This window comes from Electrona antarctica, assembly GCF_951216825.1.
Source record: "Electrona antarctica genome assembly, chromosome: 16".
Classification (NCBI taxonomy): Eukaryota; Metazoa; Chordata; class Actinopteri; order Myctophiformes; family Myctophidae; genus Electrona; species Electrona antarctica.
In genome coordinates, this window is record NC_136797.1 from 19,607,066 (window position 1) to 19,623,887 (window position 16,822).

The 16,822-nt window shown below is 43.2% G+C and overlaps 1 protein-coding gene across 1 annotated transcript in view; it reads left to right on the forward strand.

Annotated features, from left to right (window-relative positions):
- cacna1bb (calcium channel, voltage-dependent, N type, alpha 1B subunit, b) overlaps window positions 1-16,822 on the forward strand; it is a gene marked incomplete at its 5' end in the record, with an annotated part of 183,268 nt that overhangs the window by 156,006 nt on the left and 10,440 nt on the right. The window contains 11 exon segments of the mRNA XM_079523538.1: window positions 415-506; window positions 1,184-1,334; window positions 2,719-2,726; window positions 2,728-2,844; window positions 6,354-6,450; window positions 11,612-11,717; window positions 12,981-13,088; window positions 13,454-13,563; window positions 14,373-14,551; window positions 14,858-14,990; window positions 15,885-15,995. Coding sequence (XP_079379664.1) covers window positions 415-506; window positions 1,184-1,334; window positions 2,719-2,726; window positions 2,728-2,844; window positions 6,354-6,450; window positions 11,612-11,717; window positions 12,981-13,088; window positions 13,454-13,563; window positions 14,373-14,551; window positions 14,858-14,990; window positions 15,885-15,995 — 1,212 coding nt within the window.

The window sequence follows — 16,822 nt, forward strand, 5'->3', positions numbered from 1 at the left end:
ATCGCTCCCCTGTGTGAAAAGCCTTTAATGATTAATTGATTCTCCGTCATACTTGTATGCCAATGATGCATGCTGCAAATACATGTTCTTTCTACAAGCTCACATTATGCGTTGTGATGCGAAAAGATGCTTCCGGCTACATCTATATAACCACTTAAACCCAACATGTTATACTACATTGATTGGCATGGGTACTACACAGGGTTCTGTACTGGAAGGTCTGCAAGGTCTTTTTTCCCTTGACACAAATTTCTTCGCCGAATATAGTCCATCTATACAAGCTTGGCGCATTGTGATCTTGTAGATTGGCTACTTGGCCACAGAATGTTTGCCTAGTTCACCTACCCAGAATTCGGACGCTATAGGGTTGTTAGTTAACGCTCATGTAACTTCTGTTCTGTCCATCGTCCTCAGGTGTTTGGGAACATCGAGCTGAATATGGACACAGCCATCAATCACCACAACAACTTCCAGACCTTCTTTCAGGCTTTGATTCTCCTCTTCAGGTCATTATGAACACCATTATTCTAGGGTTAGGGTTAGGGTTCCATCCTCACACATTGGAACAGCAATTGTGTCAGTGTGTCCCTCTGCTGTGGTCGGCGTAACTTTGAAACTGTTGGGGCGTTTGGTCAAGGGGTTTGAATCCACCGGTGTGCATCCGGTTTGGCCCGAGTGAACACAATTTGGCCCGTGTTCAGGGAAGGGGAGACGGGGCGCGGAGGCCAGACTGTCAGCGGGGAATATTGAACAGAAGGAGTAGGACAGAGGCGCTATATGTCCTCCAACGTGGGGGCTCCTCACTGGCAGATGAGCCAGTAGGATACAACAACAGTGGCAACACAGAACGCATAATGACTAAATTGAGAGGAAAAGTGATTTGCTACTTCAAAATCAAATAAAGCTTGAGGTGCTTTAGCACTTGTCGATTTAACACTGAGGATTATGCTGTGTGTATTATCCTTATTTTTAATATCATATGATGCAATGACTACATACAGTAGGCCTACACCATTTCCTGCTGCAGTAGCCTACACATAGTAGTATCTTTTGTGCTCGTTCATATACAGTATTTGAGTATACGAATAATTTTAGTGATTTGTGTTGGTGTGTGTGCGGTGTGTGTGTGCTTGTGTGTGCGTGTGCTTGTGTGTGCGTGTGCATGCGTGTTTGCGTCCCTCAGGAGTATGACAGGCGAAGCGTGGCATGAGATCATGCTGGCGTGTCTCAGTAATCAGCCATGTGATAAGCTCTCAGGCTCGACGGGGAAGGAGTGTGGAAGCGACTTCGCCTACTTCTACTTTGTCTCCTTCATCTTCCTCTGCTCCTTCCTGGTCAGTATGTTGTCTCCTTCATCTTCCTCTGCTCCTTCCTGGTCAGTATGTTGTCTCCTTCATCTTCCTCTGCTCCTTCCTGGTCAGTATGTACAATAGATGCTTTTAATTCTTTTTATGCCCCGGAATTAAAAAAAAATAAAGGCGCTATAGCCTAGAGTGCCCAGCAAATGAGGCAGATTTTACTCTGAAAAGTTTCCCCCCAAAACCGGGAGGTTTCCATTTCTACCTCGCGCTAATAAGTCTGATCTCAATGATGCTCATATCAGTGACATCATAGAAGGTAGGTGCCCACATCCCTGTCTTTTTCTACTGGCAGGTGTTTGGGTGAATTTCACCCAGGTTTAGTGATAGAGGGTAAAAAAAAAGATTCCCATACTCCCACAATGGGCTTTTTATTTAATTTTATTTCACTGGACCATGCTCACATGTCCCAGGAGTGGGTGGACCAAAGGAGAAGTTCCCAGCCCCATTGAACTGAGCTGAAGAGTCTTAATGAACTGGCTATGTGTGTATGTCTGTCTGTATGCCTGTGCCTATGTCTGTCCGTTTAGAGTAGGACCTATTGACCCCTTGCATGGCCCCAGGGCCATTCGCACACATGCACGCGCGCACGCGCACACACACACACACACACACACACACACACACACACACACACACACACACACACACACACACACACACACACACACACACACACACACACACACACACACACACACATACACACACACTGCACCGCTCAGTTCGCACCGGTAATCTGACTCTGCCAGATGGTGGCAGTAGTGAGTTCCTCCTCCTGCTTCCATCTGGTCTCTCTCGGGCAGAGATGAACCAATGCTGATCGGAAGAGATATGCGGCCGCTAGAGGCGGGATCAACGCGAGACTGATGACGTATTGAAGCTCTGCCACAGCGCACATGTAAACACAAGTTTACCCAACCTAACAAGACTATACAACTCGAAATTATTATGGAGATTGTCCCGAGATTTTGTCCCGCTGCTTCGGGTTCATCGTTTCTGCTTGAGAGAGACCAGATGCAGGCAGGAGGAGGGAACTTGTGAACTCAATACTGCCGCAATCTGGCCGAGTCAGGTTAATATACCTGGTCCCCTCTACTCTTTTTGCCGAATGTTCATCTGTTATGACATATCCAAAATTGAGACACTAGCGTTTTATGTACTGAACATACTGAACATCCTTTGTTAACTTCCTGTTCGTAGCTGCGTGCGTGTGTGCGTGCGTGCGTGCGTGCGTGCGTGCGTGCGTGCGTGCGTGTCTAATTTAGCAAATCACAGGACCTTGACCTTGCCAAATGTCCGATGCTGATGTCTCCTATAGAAACAATAGAATGTTCACAGTCTCTTCATGACTTTCCAGATGCTGAATCTTTGTGGCCGTCATCATGGATAACTTTGAGTATCTAACCAGGGATGCCTCCATCCTGGGCCCTCATCACCTGGATGAGTTCATCCGAGTGTGGGCTGAGTACGACCCCGCTGCCTGGTAAGTGTGGGCCAGTGTATGTTTTGTAATAATTATCAAATTAACTAGTAACTAACGTAAATGTACTGTACAATATTTGACTCTGAGAATTAGTGGAGTAGAAGTATTGGATTTGGAAATACTCAAGGAAAGTACAAATAACTCAAAATTACACTAAGTAAATCAAAATAGTTACTTTCCACCACTGGGTATAAGGGGCAGAGAAGAGTGGGGTTGGTGGGTGGGAGTGTGGAAGGCTGAGGGTGCAGGGAGGGCTTTGGGGATCACTGTGGCGCTGAGAGAGAAGCAATCTCTCTAAAACAGTGGTTCCCAAACCTTTTAGCCTGTGACCCAAAAGAGAAATTAGATGTTTGTCTGGGACACAAAAAATATCAGATCTACAAGCTCATAATGCTTGGCTTCACGCCACGTTATGAGCTTTTACTTCTTAAACAGTTGTTTTCTAATTTCATGGAATTTATTTGATTTTTATTTTATTTTATTCAGATTTTTTTGGGGGGGCTTTTTTTTTGGCCTAACCCTAACCCTAACCCCAGTGTTTGGTCCCTCCTGGCCCAGTGTTTGGGAACCAGCGCTCTAAAACATTCTGCTGAGTTCCAGCAGCGTGGCTCTGTGACATTCTGAGAAGGAAGAAGGGATCTAGACTTAAGCAGCGGAGTGTGAGTGACATTAAGCCAGTAGGGTCCAGCCAGTAGGAGTCCGGTCGGCCCCAATGATGCATGTAAATCCAGCGCTTCGCTTCGTTCTGCTTCACGCTAAGCCGACAGACAGCTTGTGAGGCCCCGAGCTCCTGTCTGTTACTGTGACAAGGAGGAAACCACGGTGTGTTTTAATCGGTGGTGGGAAAAAGCACTCACATTTTTGAGTGGTGTAAACCACTCCTACAACTGGCTTTTTTGTGCAGAAAAAATGAGCATGGTTGCTATGTTCACCCTGTTGTAATGACATAATGAAATCACACCCGGGTGAACAGGGTGAACATAGCAACCATGCTCATTTTTTCTGCACAAACAGAGCCAGGTAATGAAATCACACCCGGGTGTGATTTCATTACGTCAGACATGATTTCATTACGTCAGACAGACCTTACACCACTCAGTTCACACGGGTGTGATTTTTTACTTACTGTATAAGTAAAAGTATCAATATATCAGTATAAGACTTGTAGATAGCTTGTAGATCGGCTATTTTCAAATGGCCGAAATGTATACAGGGCTCAAGTAGTTAATGTACGTTTTGTAATAATCTTCCTAATCCACAAAGGAACTATTAACAAATATGTTTCCCACAATAACCCTGCCGTTGAACAATTGCATTATTAAAAAATAGCAAAAATAGCAGATCTCTTCTTAGCTCGCAATGCATCTGTCGTGTATCATCAATGGCCAGCCATGCTCTCGTCTCAGCTCACAATGCGTAAGGTGGATAGATCTGCTATTTCCGTTATGTGTTTTTAGGTATTTAAGAAATTGTTCCCGAGTCCCCCCAGCCTGTTTTTTATTTAAATCTGCTGTACCAGCACCTTTTCAAGCCAAGCCCTCTCTGTCACCTATTTTAAGAGCATAATTTCAAACAAGTCGGAAGGGTTCCTTAAGGGTGTTCCATACAATGACCCATACAGGTATGTAACTCTGAGAGCGAACAATACGGGCCCATTCGGTTCCATTTGTAGTAATGCTCTCAGAGTTATAGCCGGGGATCGTTGAAATTAAAACAAAGTTTGAGAAGCACTGGTATAGGGGGGTTGACACAGTCTGGGTTTATGTAACCCTCATGAAGTTTTAATGGAGCCTGGCTATGGGAGTCATGCCAGTGACTCATGATTCCAGCAGAGGTGTAAAGGCGGGAAATATGGAAGTGCCGTCACCTGAAAAGAGCACGCGGGGGAGGCATTATTTATTATTTCTTTACCTCCTCTGAGATCAACCTCCTACATAAATGCCAGAGATATTCTCAGCTACAGTTTATGGTTATGCATATACTGTAGATATGCAATGTTTGGGCACAGTAGGCCTACGTTTTATCGTTTTTGTGAGGTTTTACCACTGGTTATCAGTGGGATGTTTACATAATGTTTTCATGTGTGTGTGCGTGTGCGTGTGCGTGTGCGTGCGTGCGTGCGTGCATGCGTGCGTGCTATTTACATAATGTTTTCATCTCTTACAGCGGGAGGATATGCTATCAGGATATGTACAAATTGTTGCGTTTTATTTCGCCTCCCCTCGGCCTGGGGAAGAAGTGCCCGACTAGAGTTGCCTACAAGGTTTGCACTCCCACACAGTGCCCTTTGTCCCCAAAAACAAAAAGGCACTTGTGTGGATCTGGAATGTGAATGCGTGTCAAAGAATGATGGAGATATACGCGACATGTACCTGGTCCTAATCCCTGGGTGTCAGTTACAGTGCTGAGCGATCAATGACACTCATGGTGGAAGAAGTACTAAGATTTTTTTTGACTTAAGTGCAGTAAAAGTATTAATTATACGATAATGTAGAAATGTTAAAAGTACAATTCCTGTATTCATAATTTGTCCTGAGTTAAAGTGCAAAAGTACTGAAATTGTCCAAAAAACCTTTTGGAAAATAGCACATATACAGTACAAGGTCACAGTGCATCGCATCATGGCCGTTGTGAGCTTGTAGATAAGCTATTTTCGAAAAGTGGTTAATGTTCTGATTGGTATTGCAATGATTAAAAGCATTGCTTTCAAATAATTGTAGTGGTGTAGAAGTCAAAGTTGAAAATACCTCAAATTTTGCACTTAAGTACAAATACTTAGTTACTTTCCACCACTGGCGTGTATTGACGCTCAGGATTTTGCTGTGTGTACACAAACAAATTCCTCCTCTACTAACCAACTGGCAGGTAACCGTGGCAACTGACGGAAACAATGGCCCAAGTCAATCTGGATCGCAAGCCCTTTCGTAGTTAGTCAGATGTAATTGGTGCAGGGCTATTATCCAGCATCACGTACAGTATGTACGCATGCATGGAGAAAAAAAAGGGCCGTGAACGGCTGGTGCCACTCAGCTGGCAATAATCAAGGGCCGCAGAGTGAGTGAGCGAGCGAGCGTCGTGAGCTTAGTTTCCACCGGCGAACGCGGTTACCACCACGACTGAAGGGCATCTCAACACAGGAGCCATGCCTTTCATTCAGGATCCCGGCCATTCAGCATGTCTCTCAAGGGAATCCTGCTCTGAAGCGCTCTCTCCCCGATGCCACCCTCTCCCTTTACCACCACCTGTGATCCCTCCATGTCTTCTCAATGCCAGCCTGGGATGGCATGGCATGGCATGGTATTGCTCCCCATAGGAGCCTAGAAATCTTATTAACACAGATTTCTGTTCTCCTTTTTTTTCCCCCTCTCCCTCTCCATTTTCTTTTGGGTGATTTGTGTGTTTGTTCATTCTCTAACTACCCCCGTCTCTACCCCCGTCCCCTCCCTCGTTCTTGCACCTCCGGTCCTCTCCATCCCCTCTTCCCGCCATCTTTTCCCGCTGGGGGATAGTGGCCGATTGATGTACCGCGATATGTACGAGATGCTCCGCCACATGTCCCCTCCTCTCGGTTTGGGAAAGAAATGTCCGCCGCGAATCGCCTACAAGGTAGAATCACTCCTTTTTTCATCTTGTCTGCTCCCGCAAACCCCCAAGCCTACCCACCCACCTGTCTCTCCTACTGTCGGTTCATTCTGCAGTTGCTGTCGCTTCCTTCCTCTCACCTGTCTTAGGAACTATGTCTACCAAAGCAGGGGTTTTTTTTCTTCCCCAGAGCGCAGCATATGTTTTATCGAATAATTTTCGGCACATATTTACACCCCCCCGCAAAATGTTGTAACAAAGCATAAACAACAGTCTAACCACTTTAACTCTACATATACATACATATCCGCTACTGTATTTGAAAATAGTCTAACTAAAAGCTTTTGGATCTTTTTTACATGGTAGGTCTGCAATTTTCCAAAAAAACAAAAAACGAATGGGAAACATTCTGAATATTTCTGAAACATTTTAACAACACAAATGTTGTATGGAGGTCCCTAGTCTCTCGAGACTCGGGACTGTTTTTCCTTAATTTTTTACGACGGTCACTGATTTATGCTCTGCTGGAAACAGCAGCAACGTAGCGTGGTGCTGAGCATCTATTCTGCGCTGCTCCCGCGCACGTTTGTTCAACTCTGGGGGTTTGCTTGCGCGTCGTAGTTGAGCGCCTTGGGTTTTCAGCTGGAAAAACACGCTTTGGTGGACACACGGCCTTACACGCCTCCCGGCTTCTGTCAGATATGTCACAGTCAATGTGTGCTGTCATTTTGCTCTTTCTGTTCACCTGTGGCACGCTCTGGTCTTATCCTGCTTTTGGCACAGTTAAAAGAACTCTTTATATAAAAAATAATAAGAAATACGTTTTGAGGGCCGCCCACACCAAGAAAAGATATTACACATTTAAGTTGACGATTAATTGTCACACAAATAATTGTGATTTGATTGATTTTGATTTTTGATTTTTATGTAATCTTTCAACATGGAAACGATTGTGATTATCTCAAATAATTGCAATTAGACGATTATGTAATAATTTTGGCAGGCCTATCCACTCACTGATGAATGATTGATAACGTTCTGTAAACATGTTGAATGTATAGTTGTCGTAATAGTTATCGTCAGATTTGATGGGGGGATATCCAATCCATGCCTCTGCTTTTGATATCCCTCCCATGGTCATTATTTAGAACAAATTCCGCGGACGTGTTTTATCACTGCTACTGGTAAGACTGAATACATGTATTTAAGTGCCAGGGACGTTGAGACGAGCTGAATCTAATTATGCACTGATTGCCAGGGACGTTAAGACGAGTTAAAACAAAAAAGAAGTTTAATCCATATTTTGAAAATTCCTCTAATATGGTGTGCAGGTGATGATATGCACATGACATGCACAATAGAATTAAAATGTCTTTCTTTTATCCCATTATAAAATGGGCTAAAATGGCACCCAGGACCAAAACTGGTGTCCACCAGGTGGCGCTGAAAGAGTTTGATAATATCATAATTTAATGTTCTTTTTACAAATTGATGATTATCGTTCTTGGTGTGGATAGCCCTTTTACTGTGTCCACATGCTCGTCCACCTGGCCTCAAAGGTCATTGCAGAATACTTTTTGAAAAAACTAAAAAACAAATGTTTTTCATGGCAGGAAGACAATAGGTATACATTTACGTTTGGCAGACTGCTATAGTTTCTGATAGAAAATTGATTCAATAAACATTGTTCCTTGTGTCACATTGAATCATAGAAGCATAACATTTCTGTTCTGTGCTTCCACGTCAAACATGGAAGAGGAAGTAATGGATCGGTGGGAGCCTCTCTCTGCGGTGCGTTCCTCCATTATGAAGATGCAGTGGTTCTGTGGTATCCATATCATTAAGAATAATGGATCCCCAAGCAAAGTACACCGCTCAATCTCCCCTATAGGCTGCATGTTAGGGACGGACGGACGGACAGACGGACAGACAGACAGACAGACAGACAGACAGACAGACAGACAGACAGACAGACAGACAGACAGACAGACAGACGAGAGATTATTCAGTTGTAAATAAACTTTTAATCTAGCCGTTTTAGTGAGCAAGGACCTAAGACTGTACTTGTCTCCAAAAATAACTGAGAACAACAATGCACCGGAGTAAGTCTAGTAGTGTTTATTGGTTTCATCTTTTTAGTCCGTCTGTCTATTTATTTTGTTTTACTTCACAAGATGTCTTGTAATTCTTTGGTTTTTACCACTTGTGAAGACCTTCACACTTGTTAGGGGTCAAGGGTCCATTTGGTTCCATTTGTAAACTATTACAACTAACTTACTAAGTAACTAACTTAGTTACAAATGGATAAATGAACACTGGGGATTTTACTCTGCATGCTCCTTGTCACTGTTTCAACTCCTCATTTTACATTATTGTGTGTGGCCGCTGTGGCGCTACAGTCCCCACCAAACACTCTTTCCTTCTCTCTCTCTTGGGAATTCACTGCCTTCCTTCCCATTCTTGTGACTTGCTCTCGCAGCTTTGTGTAGACATGTGTGAGTTTTTGCGTATATGAATATGCGTGGGAGTTGTCCTATACCTGTATACAGTATAGTGTGGTGTTTGTCACACTATACATATCTTACTATATGTGTACACAAAGCTGCTTGTCTGCAATGTATCATGCGTGTATACAAGTGGACTTTACTGTGTACAGGCATCTTCCCAGATGTGCTGCTCTGCATGCATTAGTGTGTCTCTTGCTCCCTATGCCCTCCTGCCTTTACTGTACTGTGTGTGTGTGTGTAAAAACGTTCCTTTTATCGTAATATTTTTTTATTTTAAATGTTTTTGCTATGTACTGTATGTAATAACTCCTACCCTTCACACAATTCTCATTACGGTGCAGCATATAATTCATAGTGCTTCCGATAATTATATATGCTGGCATGCCAACTGTAATTACTAATTAACAGTCAGTTGTGTTTAAAAAATAACTACTACTGTGAGAGTACTATTTTGCATTGTCACCAATAGTACTACATTATATTACCGATAGAATGTTGTCTAGTAACCTCTCATACTCACACCAAAGCTGCGTTGTCCATCAGGATAGGGCTCTGAAGGCGCTCGGGGGAGCACAGCGGTAAAGTAGCTGACCACCACCGCAGAGTCTGGGGTTCGAATCCAGCACGGTGCATCTGGCACGAGCCGAGCGTCTATCTATACAAACACAATTGGCCCTTGTTTGGGGGAGGGAAGCCATGGGGGGAGGTATTTGTCACTGCATGTATTTAGGCATGCACCGATATATCGGCCACATATCGGTATCGGCTTATATTTGCCGTTATCGGTCTATGTGAATTATCGATTAATGCATTAATAGTTAATTGATTGATTGATTGAAATATTTATTAACAGTTTGCAGAATTACAGTACATTTCAAGCACAAACTCAATACAAAGGCTGTTAACTGTGAGTGGACGACCCAATTAAGCATTACACTTGTTTACAATAGGGTCCACCATGTTCAATTCATCAAAATACGTTTTGATAAGCTTATCGATCGATTAAGCGGTTAGTTTATTAAGCTGCGTTTTTGTAAAAAGTCTGAGAATCTTAATTTCCCTCAATGTCTAACATACAAATCTACATTGTGCTGATATACAGAAATAATTAAAAAGGCATATTATATTCCTTAATCAAATATTTATTTGACCATTGACGATACAGGGCCAGGCAATGGCATCTTTGTATGTGCGTTCCTCGGCCACACGTGCGCGCAGACAGCATTATATTCACAGAAAACCACCCAATGATAGAACCGCATAATTTTCGATTAATTACGATTAGTTATTAACTGTTAAGTTTAACCGACTAATTTCTTAACGGCGATTCATCGATTAACGATTAACTACTAAGACCCCAAATCGGTATCTGCAAAAAAATCTGACTTTAACCGATGACAGTAGCCGATAATTATATGTTGTTGATAAGCATCAATTTTGCACTGGCTATGTTGGTTACAGTATCTGCAGCCTACCAAGCTGTAGATTATGAACAGTTATTTCTAATAATGAAGATTTATTTGTTTCCCTGGCACGAAAGGGAGAAATAATAACACTAATGCTAAAAACGAAATATCGGTAACGGCTATTGACTAAATTGTTATGTTAAACATCGGTATCGGCCAAGAATTTCCATATCGGTGCATTTCTACATGTATTCTTACGAGCTGGGGGCGGCACCTGTGTTGGGCGGGAGGAGTAAAACGAAGGCTCTACATCCTCCCGGTGGTGGCTCCTCACAAGCAACTGAGCCAGTAGGATACAACAGTGACAATGCACAGAAATGTGTGTGGGGCTCCCCACATCCCGCACACACATTTGCTACTTTTAACAAAAGACTAAGAGCACTGTGGACCAGTTTTGTCTACAGTGCCATAGCAACAGCAGCAACTAAAGCCTAATTTATGCTTAATGATGCCTAAGTGTTGTGCGACTCATCGCTGCACAACAAAAATGGCATGTTTTCAAATGATGTACGAATCGGGCTCGAACAGATCCTCCCACACGAATGTGCTTCCACTATCTGAAAGAGACAGCCCCTTATGGATACAGGAGGCCAGGCACTTGGTTTACTGTGGATGTGTTCCTGGAAAAGCTCTTCTGTGTGCTACTGAAAAACAATGAAGTAAAAACGTCAAATGTGGATGGACAATCAACGCAATATTTATTGCATTTCTACTAAAACATCAGTAATGATGCCCTACGCGGTGGCCTGAATTCAAAGAGGATTTGGAAGATTTTCCATAATGTACTGTATATTTAATCTATCAGGCCTGAACAAATTGGGTTAATTTTAATACAATGAAACCTTTGCAGAGTGCTTCATTAGCCTGTAATGAAGTCTCACTGCCAGCACACAGAACACTCCGTTGCCCTTGAGCAGTTCAACCACTTTCAACTTGCCGTGTCCCTTTTTGGGGCATGTCAAAAGTTGAAACCTATTACAGAAATATTTGAATATATATACATTATATACTTTTTTATATAAAATGTGTATTAGTAAGTTAAACTCTACATACTTAATTGAATAATGAATAGGGTCCCTCGGGGGTCTATGCGTGGCTATTTTCCCTGAATGTTTGCTTAGAACGACGTCCATGCCCAGAATAGGGATGCTAGGGGTTTCACAATGTGGCTTAAGTGCTTAATGATTTGATCCTGGCTTCTGTTCCTCGCAGCGATTGGTCAAAATGAACATGCCCATCGCCGATGACAACTCAGTGCACTTCACTTCCACACTGATGGCTCTGATTCGCACAGCCCTTGAGATCAAACTGGCATCTGGTGAGACATACCAGGGTTCCATTTGCTGGGGGGAAGTACTCAAGTAAAGTATTGTACCTCAAAATTGTACTTAAGTATAGCACTTGAGTAAATGTACTGGTAATCCATGCCTCTGCTTTTGATATCCCCCTTCTGGTCATTAATTTTTATGGCCGGTGTGGGCGTGTTTTATCCCTGCTTGTGGTCATACACATGCATTTCTTTAAGGGAAGTATAGGGCTTTAAGTCATTACTGACAGGGTTTCTCTAGAACAGTCTGCACACACTGCCAGCGTTTTTACTAAGGCTGAGCTCACACCTTTCATGCAATTCTCTGTGCTCGTTGGGTGTTGTGTCATGGCCGCCCAGCGGCCCAATGCATTTCCAATGGAGGTCACATGGTTTGACCCAACATTGTGTTGTGTGAGGGGGAGGGGCGGACCACTGCGCCCCTCCCCCTCACATTGACTCACATTGAACCGTGTGAGTGCACCCTTAGGCTGAGCTCACACGGTTAATGCGCTTGTTGGATGAATGTTGTGTAGTGTCATGGCCGCCCCAATGCATTTCCAATGGAGGTCACATGGTTTGACACAACATTGTGTTGTATGAGGGGGAGGGGCGCAGTCGAAACACAGCTGAAAGCCATACAACAGACCATGTGACCTCCATTGGAAATGCATTGGGGGCGGCCATGACACTCACAACAAAAATCAGTGTTGCGACCGTGTGAGTGAGGCCTAATCCTTCAAGACCCACAAAATATGTTGTTCTATGACTACAGTATGTAATCACCAAATGTCTCAAAAGAAAGAAGAAAGTCTCTACTTTGTTCAGGGGGAAAAGAAAGGTGTGCTACAGTGATGTTCCGTTCTTTAGTTATTGGCAGTTGAATATAGCTTGTTTTCACAAAAACGCAGTCTGGGAACAGAAAGCAGAGACTTTTTTTATTTTTATAAATATTATATTAGATTAAAGCGGCTTGGATTTTTTTAGATCGCGTTATTTCCGGGTGTCCTCTTCTTCGGAAGTCCTAGGATCACTCACAGCTTGTGGAAGAGCACCCTCTTAAAACACCAAATGACGTATACATGCGTTGAACAATGTATACTGTATGCGTCATTGACAGTCAATGACTTAAGTTTCCTTTACAAATTGAATCCTGGAAAATTCCAACTGTACCGTGTTTTGCTTCATGGAGGGGTTTGTGGGTTAATGGTGCATATTGGAGACCATTCACTAGTAGATTTGACAGGACATCATGTTTCTCTGTTTACCCCCTAGGAGTTCTCGCCCAGCAACTGTGTGACGCTGACCTGAAAAGGGAGATAAACCGAGTGTGGCCGAGTCTTCAACAGAAGACTATGGACCTCCTGGTGACACCACACAAACGTAGATATCCTGTGTGTGTGTGTGTGTGTGTGTGTGTGTGTGTGTGTGTGTGTGTGTGTGTGTGTGTGTGTGTGTGTGTGTGTGTGTGTGTGTGTGTGTGTGTGTGTGTGTGTGTGTGAGAGTGCGTGTGCGCGTGTGCGTATGTGCATGCACGTGCGTGCGTGCGTGTGTGCGTGCACAAAAGAGAGAGCACTCACTCAGACACTTTTACCAGCTAACATTGTGTGCTAGTGCATGCCCACAAACAGACCAAGCAACATCAGCAACAATCCTTCTTTGCAGGCTCATTCTCTGCCACCTGGTGGCCATAAAGCGAATTGACTCATTGCACAGTGTTCACCTCTACTGTCCATGTCGTCCTCCAGACAATGAGCTTACAGTGGGGAAGGTCTATGCTGCACTGATGATCTACGACTACTACAAACAGAACCGTGCCAAAAAGCTTCAACAGCAGGAACCCTCAGGAGGACCTAAGGTATGGCTCATCTTGCAGATTCATACTCCAGGCAAGGAGCTTACAGTTGGAGGCCATCGATATTGTCCTTTTCTTTTTGCTGAGGTTTGCGTGATCTGCGCAAAAGGACAGTTAACCCATTTTGGGCGGGAACCCCTTTTGATGTTTTAAACATTATAATTTAGCTATTGAAAAATAGCAGATCTACAAGCTCATAGCGCGCCACCGAGTGGTGCGCTACGAGCTTTGTAGGTCTGCTATTTTTGAAAAATCGTGAAAATATTTATTTCAGAAAACTGGAGGATTTAGAAGGATCTTTTTTAATTTTGAGGTCAGGCCTAAATGGGTCAAATGATAAGGGACAATATCGGTGGCACCCAACTGTAACTTGTAAAGATGGGCTTTTAACGCATGGTTGAAATTACTGTAATTGTGGATGAAAATTCAACGCTTCAGGAACAGTGGCAACCTTGAATACCTTGCTATGGGCGGCCATACTGTAGCTGAATGGTTGGAGAGACCACCTGGAAAACAACAGAATGTCCCTGGTTTGAATCCCGGCCTCTGTGTCAAAGTGTCCCTGAGCAAGTCACTTATAGCCTGGCTTTGGCCAGACACATAATGCGGATTCACTCAGGAAAAGAAGGACGCATCAGGCTCTCATGCTCATATAAATATAGAATCTCTAATGATTAACTGTTATTACATTCTTCTAATAGCCCCAAATGTGATATTGTTGAACATTGTGTACGAGTCATTGCTGGTTCAATAAGAGAAAAAGAAAATCTAATAAAAAAAAATGTTATGCATTTGTCCTGGTTTCCCTGCAGAGCAAGATGGGGCTCTTCCGACCGATGCTGCCCTTAACTCACCTCCACGAGGTGGTGGCACCAGTCTCCAATCTTCAGCCCCCCTCTCAGCCTGAATCAGAACCTCAATCCGAGCAGCTACCCACCACTACCATAATCACCATCACCCCCACCTCTTCCCTGACCAATGGGGGTGCAAAGTTAGTGACCATCCAGCACCAGTAGGATTCATTATTGCGGTCATTCATTTACATATTTACACATTACACTGTTAAGTGTCCACAGAAGGTGTTTTTGAGAATGACATCATAGACTGAAGTAAAGCTATTTGTATGTGTGCAATCCAAGCATCTCCCCCATCATTCACATGTGAGTGCCTCACAACAACACACCAGTGTAGTTTCAGTTCAAGTTTAGTTTCAACAGGGAAGCTGAAAATTAAACCCTTGTTCAAATCCTGCAGTAAAGTATATAAATGTGTAACATTGTGTTGTTCTTGCGTGCAGCCTAAGCCAGAGAAGTGCCATAAAACATTCCCAGTCAGGGGATGTAGTATCTCAGGCAGCCCAGAGACCCAGAACCAGGAGGGATCTCCAGAGAGGCCAGTCAGAGGATGTGCCATACTGTAGCAAACCTCAGGTAAATAAACAAGATGTGAAGAAACAATCTTTAAGAAGTAGTGAAAATAGCCTCTGTACAAGCTCGCAAAGCGACACTTTGTGCGCTTGTAGATCTGCTATTTTTGCTAGTTTGGGTCCCGGGCAAATGTCTAATTTTATTTTTTGGGTTTTGAGCTAAAAAGTTTGGGAACCACTGTGCTATACTGTACTATAAACCTCAGGTTGACAAACAATCAAATGGCTCTTTTTGAACCATGTCATGCCATGAAATGTATTTTGGAAGTTCTGGATTTGTTTTCATATGCTATGGCTCGGTTTTAGGTAAGATTCTCAGAACCTAATTTGGGCCTTGCTCAAGAGTAACAGTTGATACTAATCCTACTATATTAACCCTGATGTCTGGGAACCTAGAATTCTGTGCTGTGAACTTGTGAGCCTGTGGATTGGTTATGTACCTTACCCTTCAAGGGTGGTTCGGATTATAATAAACGTAAGCGGAAGAAAACATCACAGAACTTCACAGCTTCTGGAAGGTTTTGGGTTAAAAGAGCCATACAGTTATACACTTATAATGCTCACTGCAAATACCTACAGTTGTTACTCTGAATTCTAACTCAGACTCTGGCAATTATCTCCCCATTCTTTAAAAGATGAATCGCCTGTGCCGCGTTTTTTTACTCCCGATTCTGACGGCCTTTTTTACTGCATGTCACCCCCCCCCCCCCCCCCCCCCCCCCAATCTCTGCCCCCCATTTCCTGTCAGCCTACTGTATGTCCCTCTATAAAAAATATAAAAAATAAAGGCGAAAGCCACAAAAAAATAAAACATAAAAAAATAAATAAAAAAAAGATGAATCGCACAGTTTCAGGGATATATCTGCTGTGATTAAACGCCTTCTTTATGCTGTTACAGGAAACAGTGGAGATGCAGCCAGTGGATACCGCTTCGGATAGCGATGGCTACCCGAGCCTCGAGGGCCATGGCAGAGCTGCCTCTATGCCCCGACTCAGCACAGAGTACTATGTAAGCTTTACATTACACGCTGTAGCCCGCCTCCTACTTTAGCTCACAGGAGACGGCAAACCTCCATGTAACCAAAGGGCGATACTAGTGATTTTGTTTTACTAAAACACAGTAGCACTCATTCAGCTCACATCAGCACATGTGGCTGTCTGTGCCCTCTCAGGTTTAACACATGGACAATGTTTATAGAATATAGACCTTTGATAAGCAGAGAGGACCTGACAATTCATCAAACTTATTGTATTGGTGATTCTAGAGAACTGGGATATATAATTATGTATGTCCCACAGATAAATACAGAACGATCGCATGTCTTGACAGTTGACAAAATGTGTGCTGACAAATGGATCACAAAGGATCATAAATAATTAAGTCCAGGATTTGTATGCTATTTGTTGTCTTATGTTTTCACATTTTCACCTTTTTTAAAGCAATTTTTGAAGCCATTTTCAAGCCTTTATATGATAGCGATAGTGGAGAGCGACAGGACATGGAAGGAGAGAGTTGGGGAAGAACATGCAGCAAAGGGCCTCGGGTCAGATTCAAACCCAAACCAGCTGTGCAGCTGTGCTGGTTTGTGCTGGTACAGTATGCGCTATGCATTTGTATGTGTTCAAACTCCCCAAAGGCCATCTATATCCACATGGTAATGTTTTTTTCCCCTTCTATAATCCTCAAAAAAGAACATAGGTAATCACTAAATCATACAAAAAAAAATATATATTCTTTATTGAATTCCAGAAACATATTCATTAAGCGCTTGGTGGCACTACTGGCTTCCATATTGCAACATTGTTCACAACCTGTGGGCCAGTGAAGTGACAATT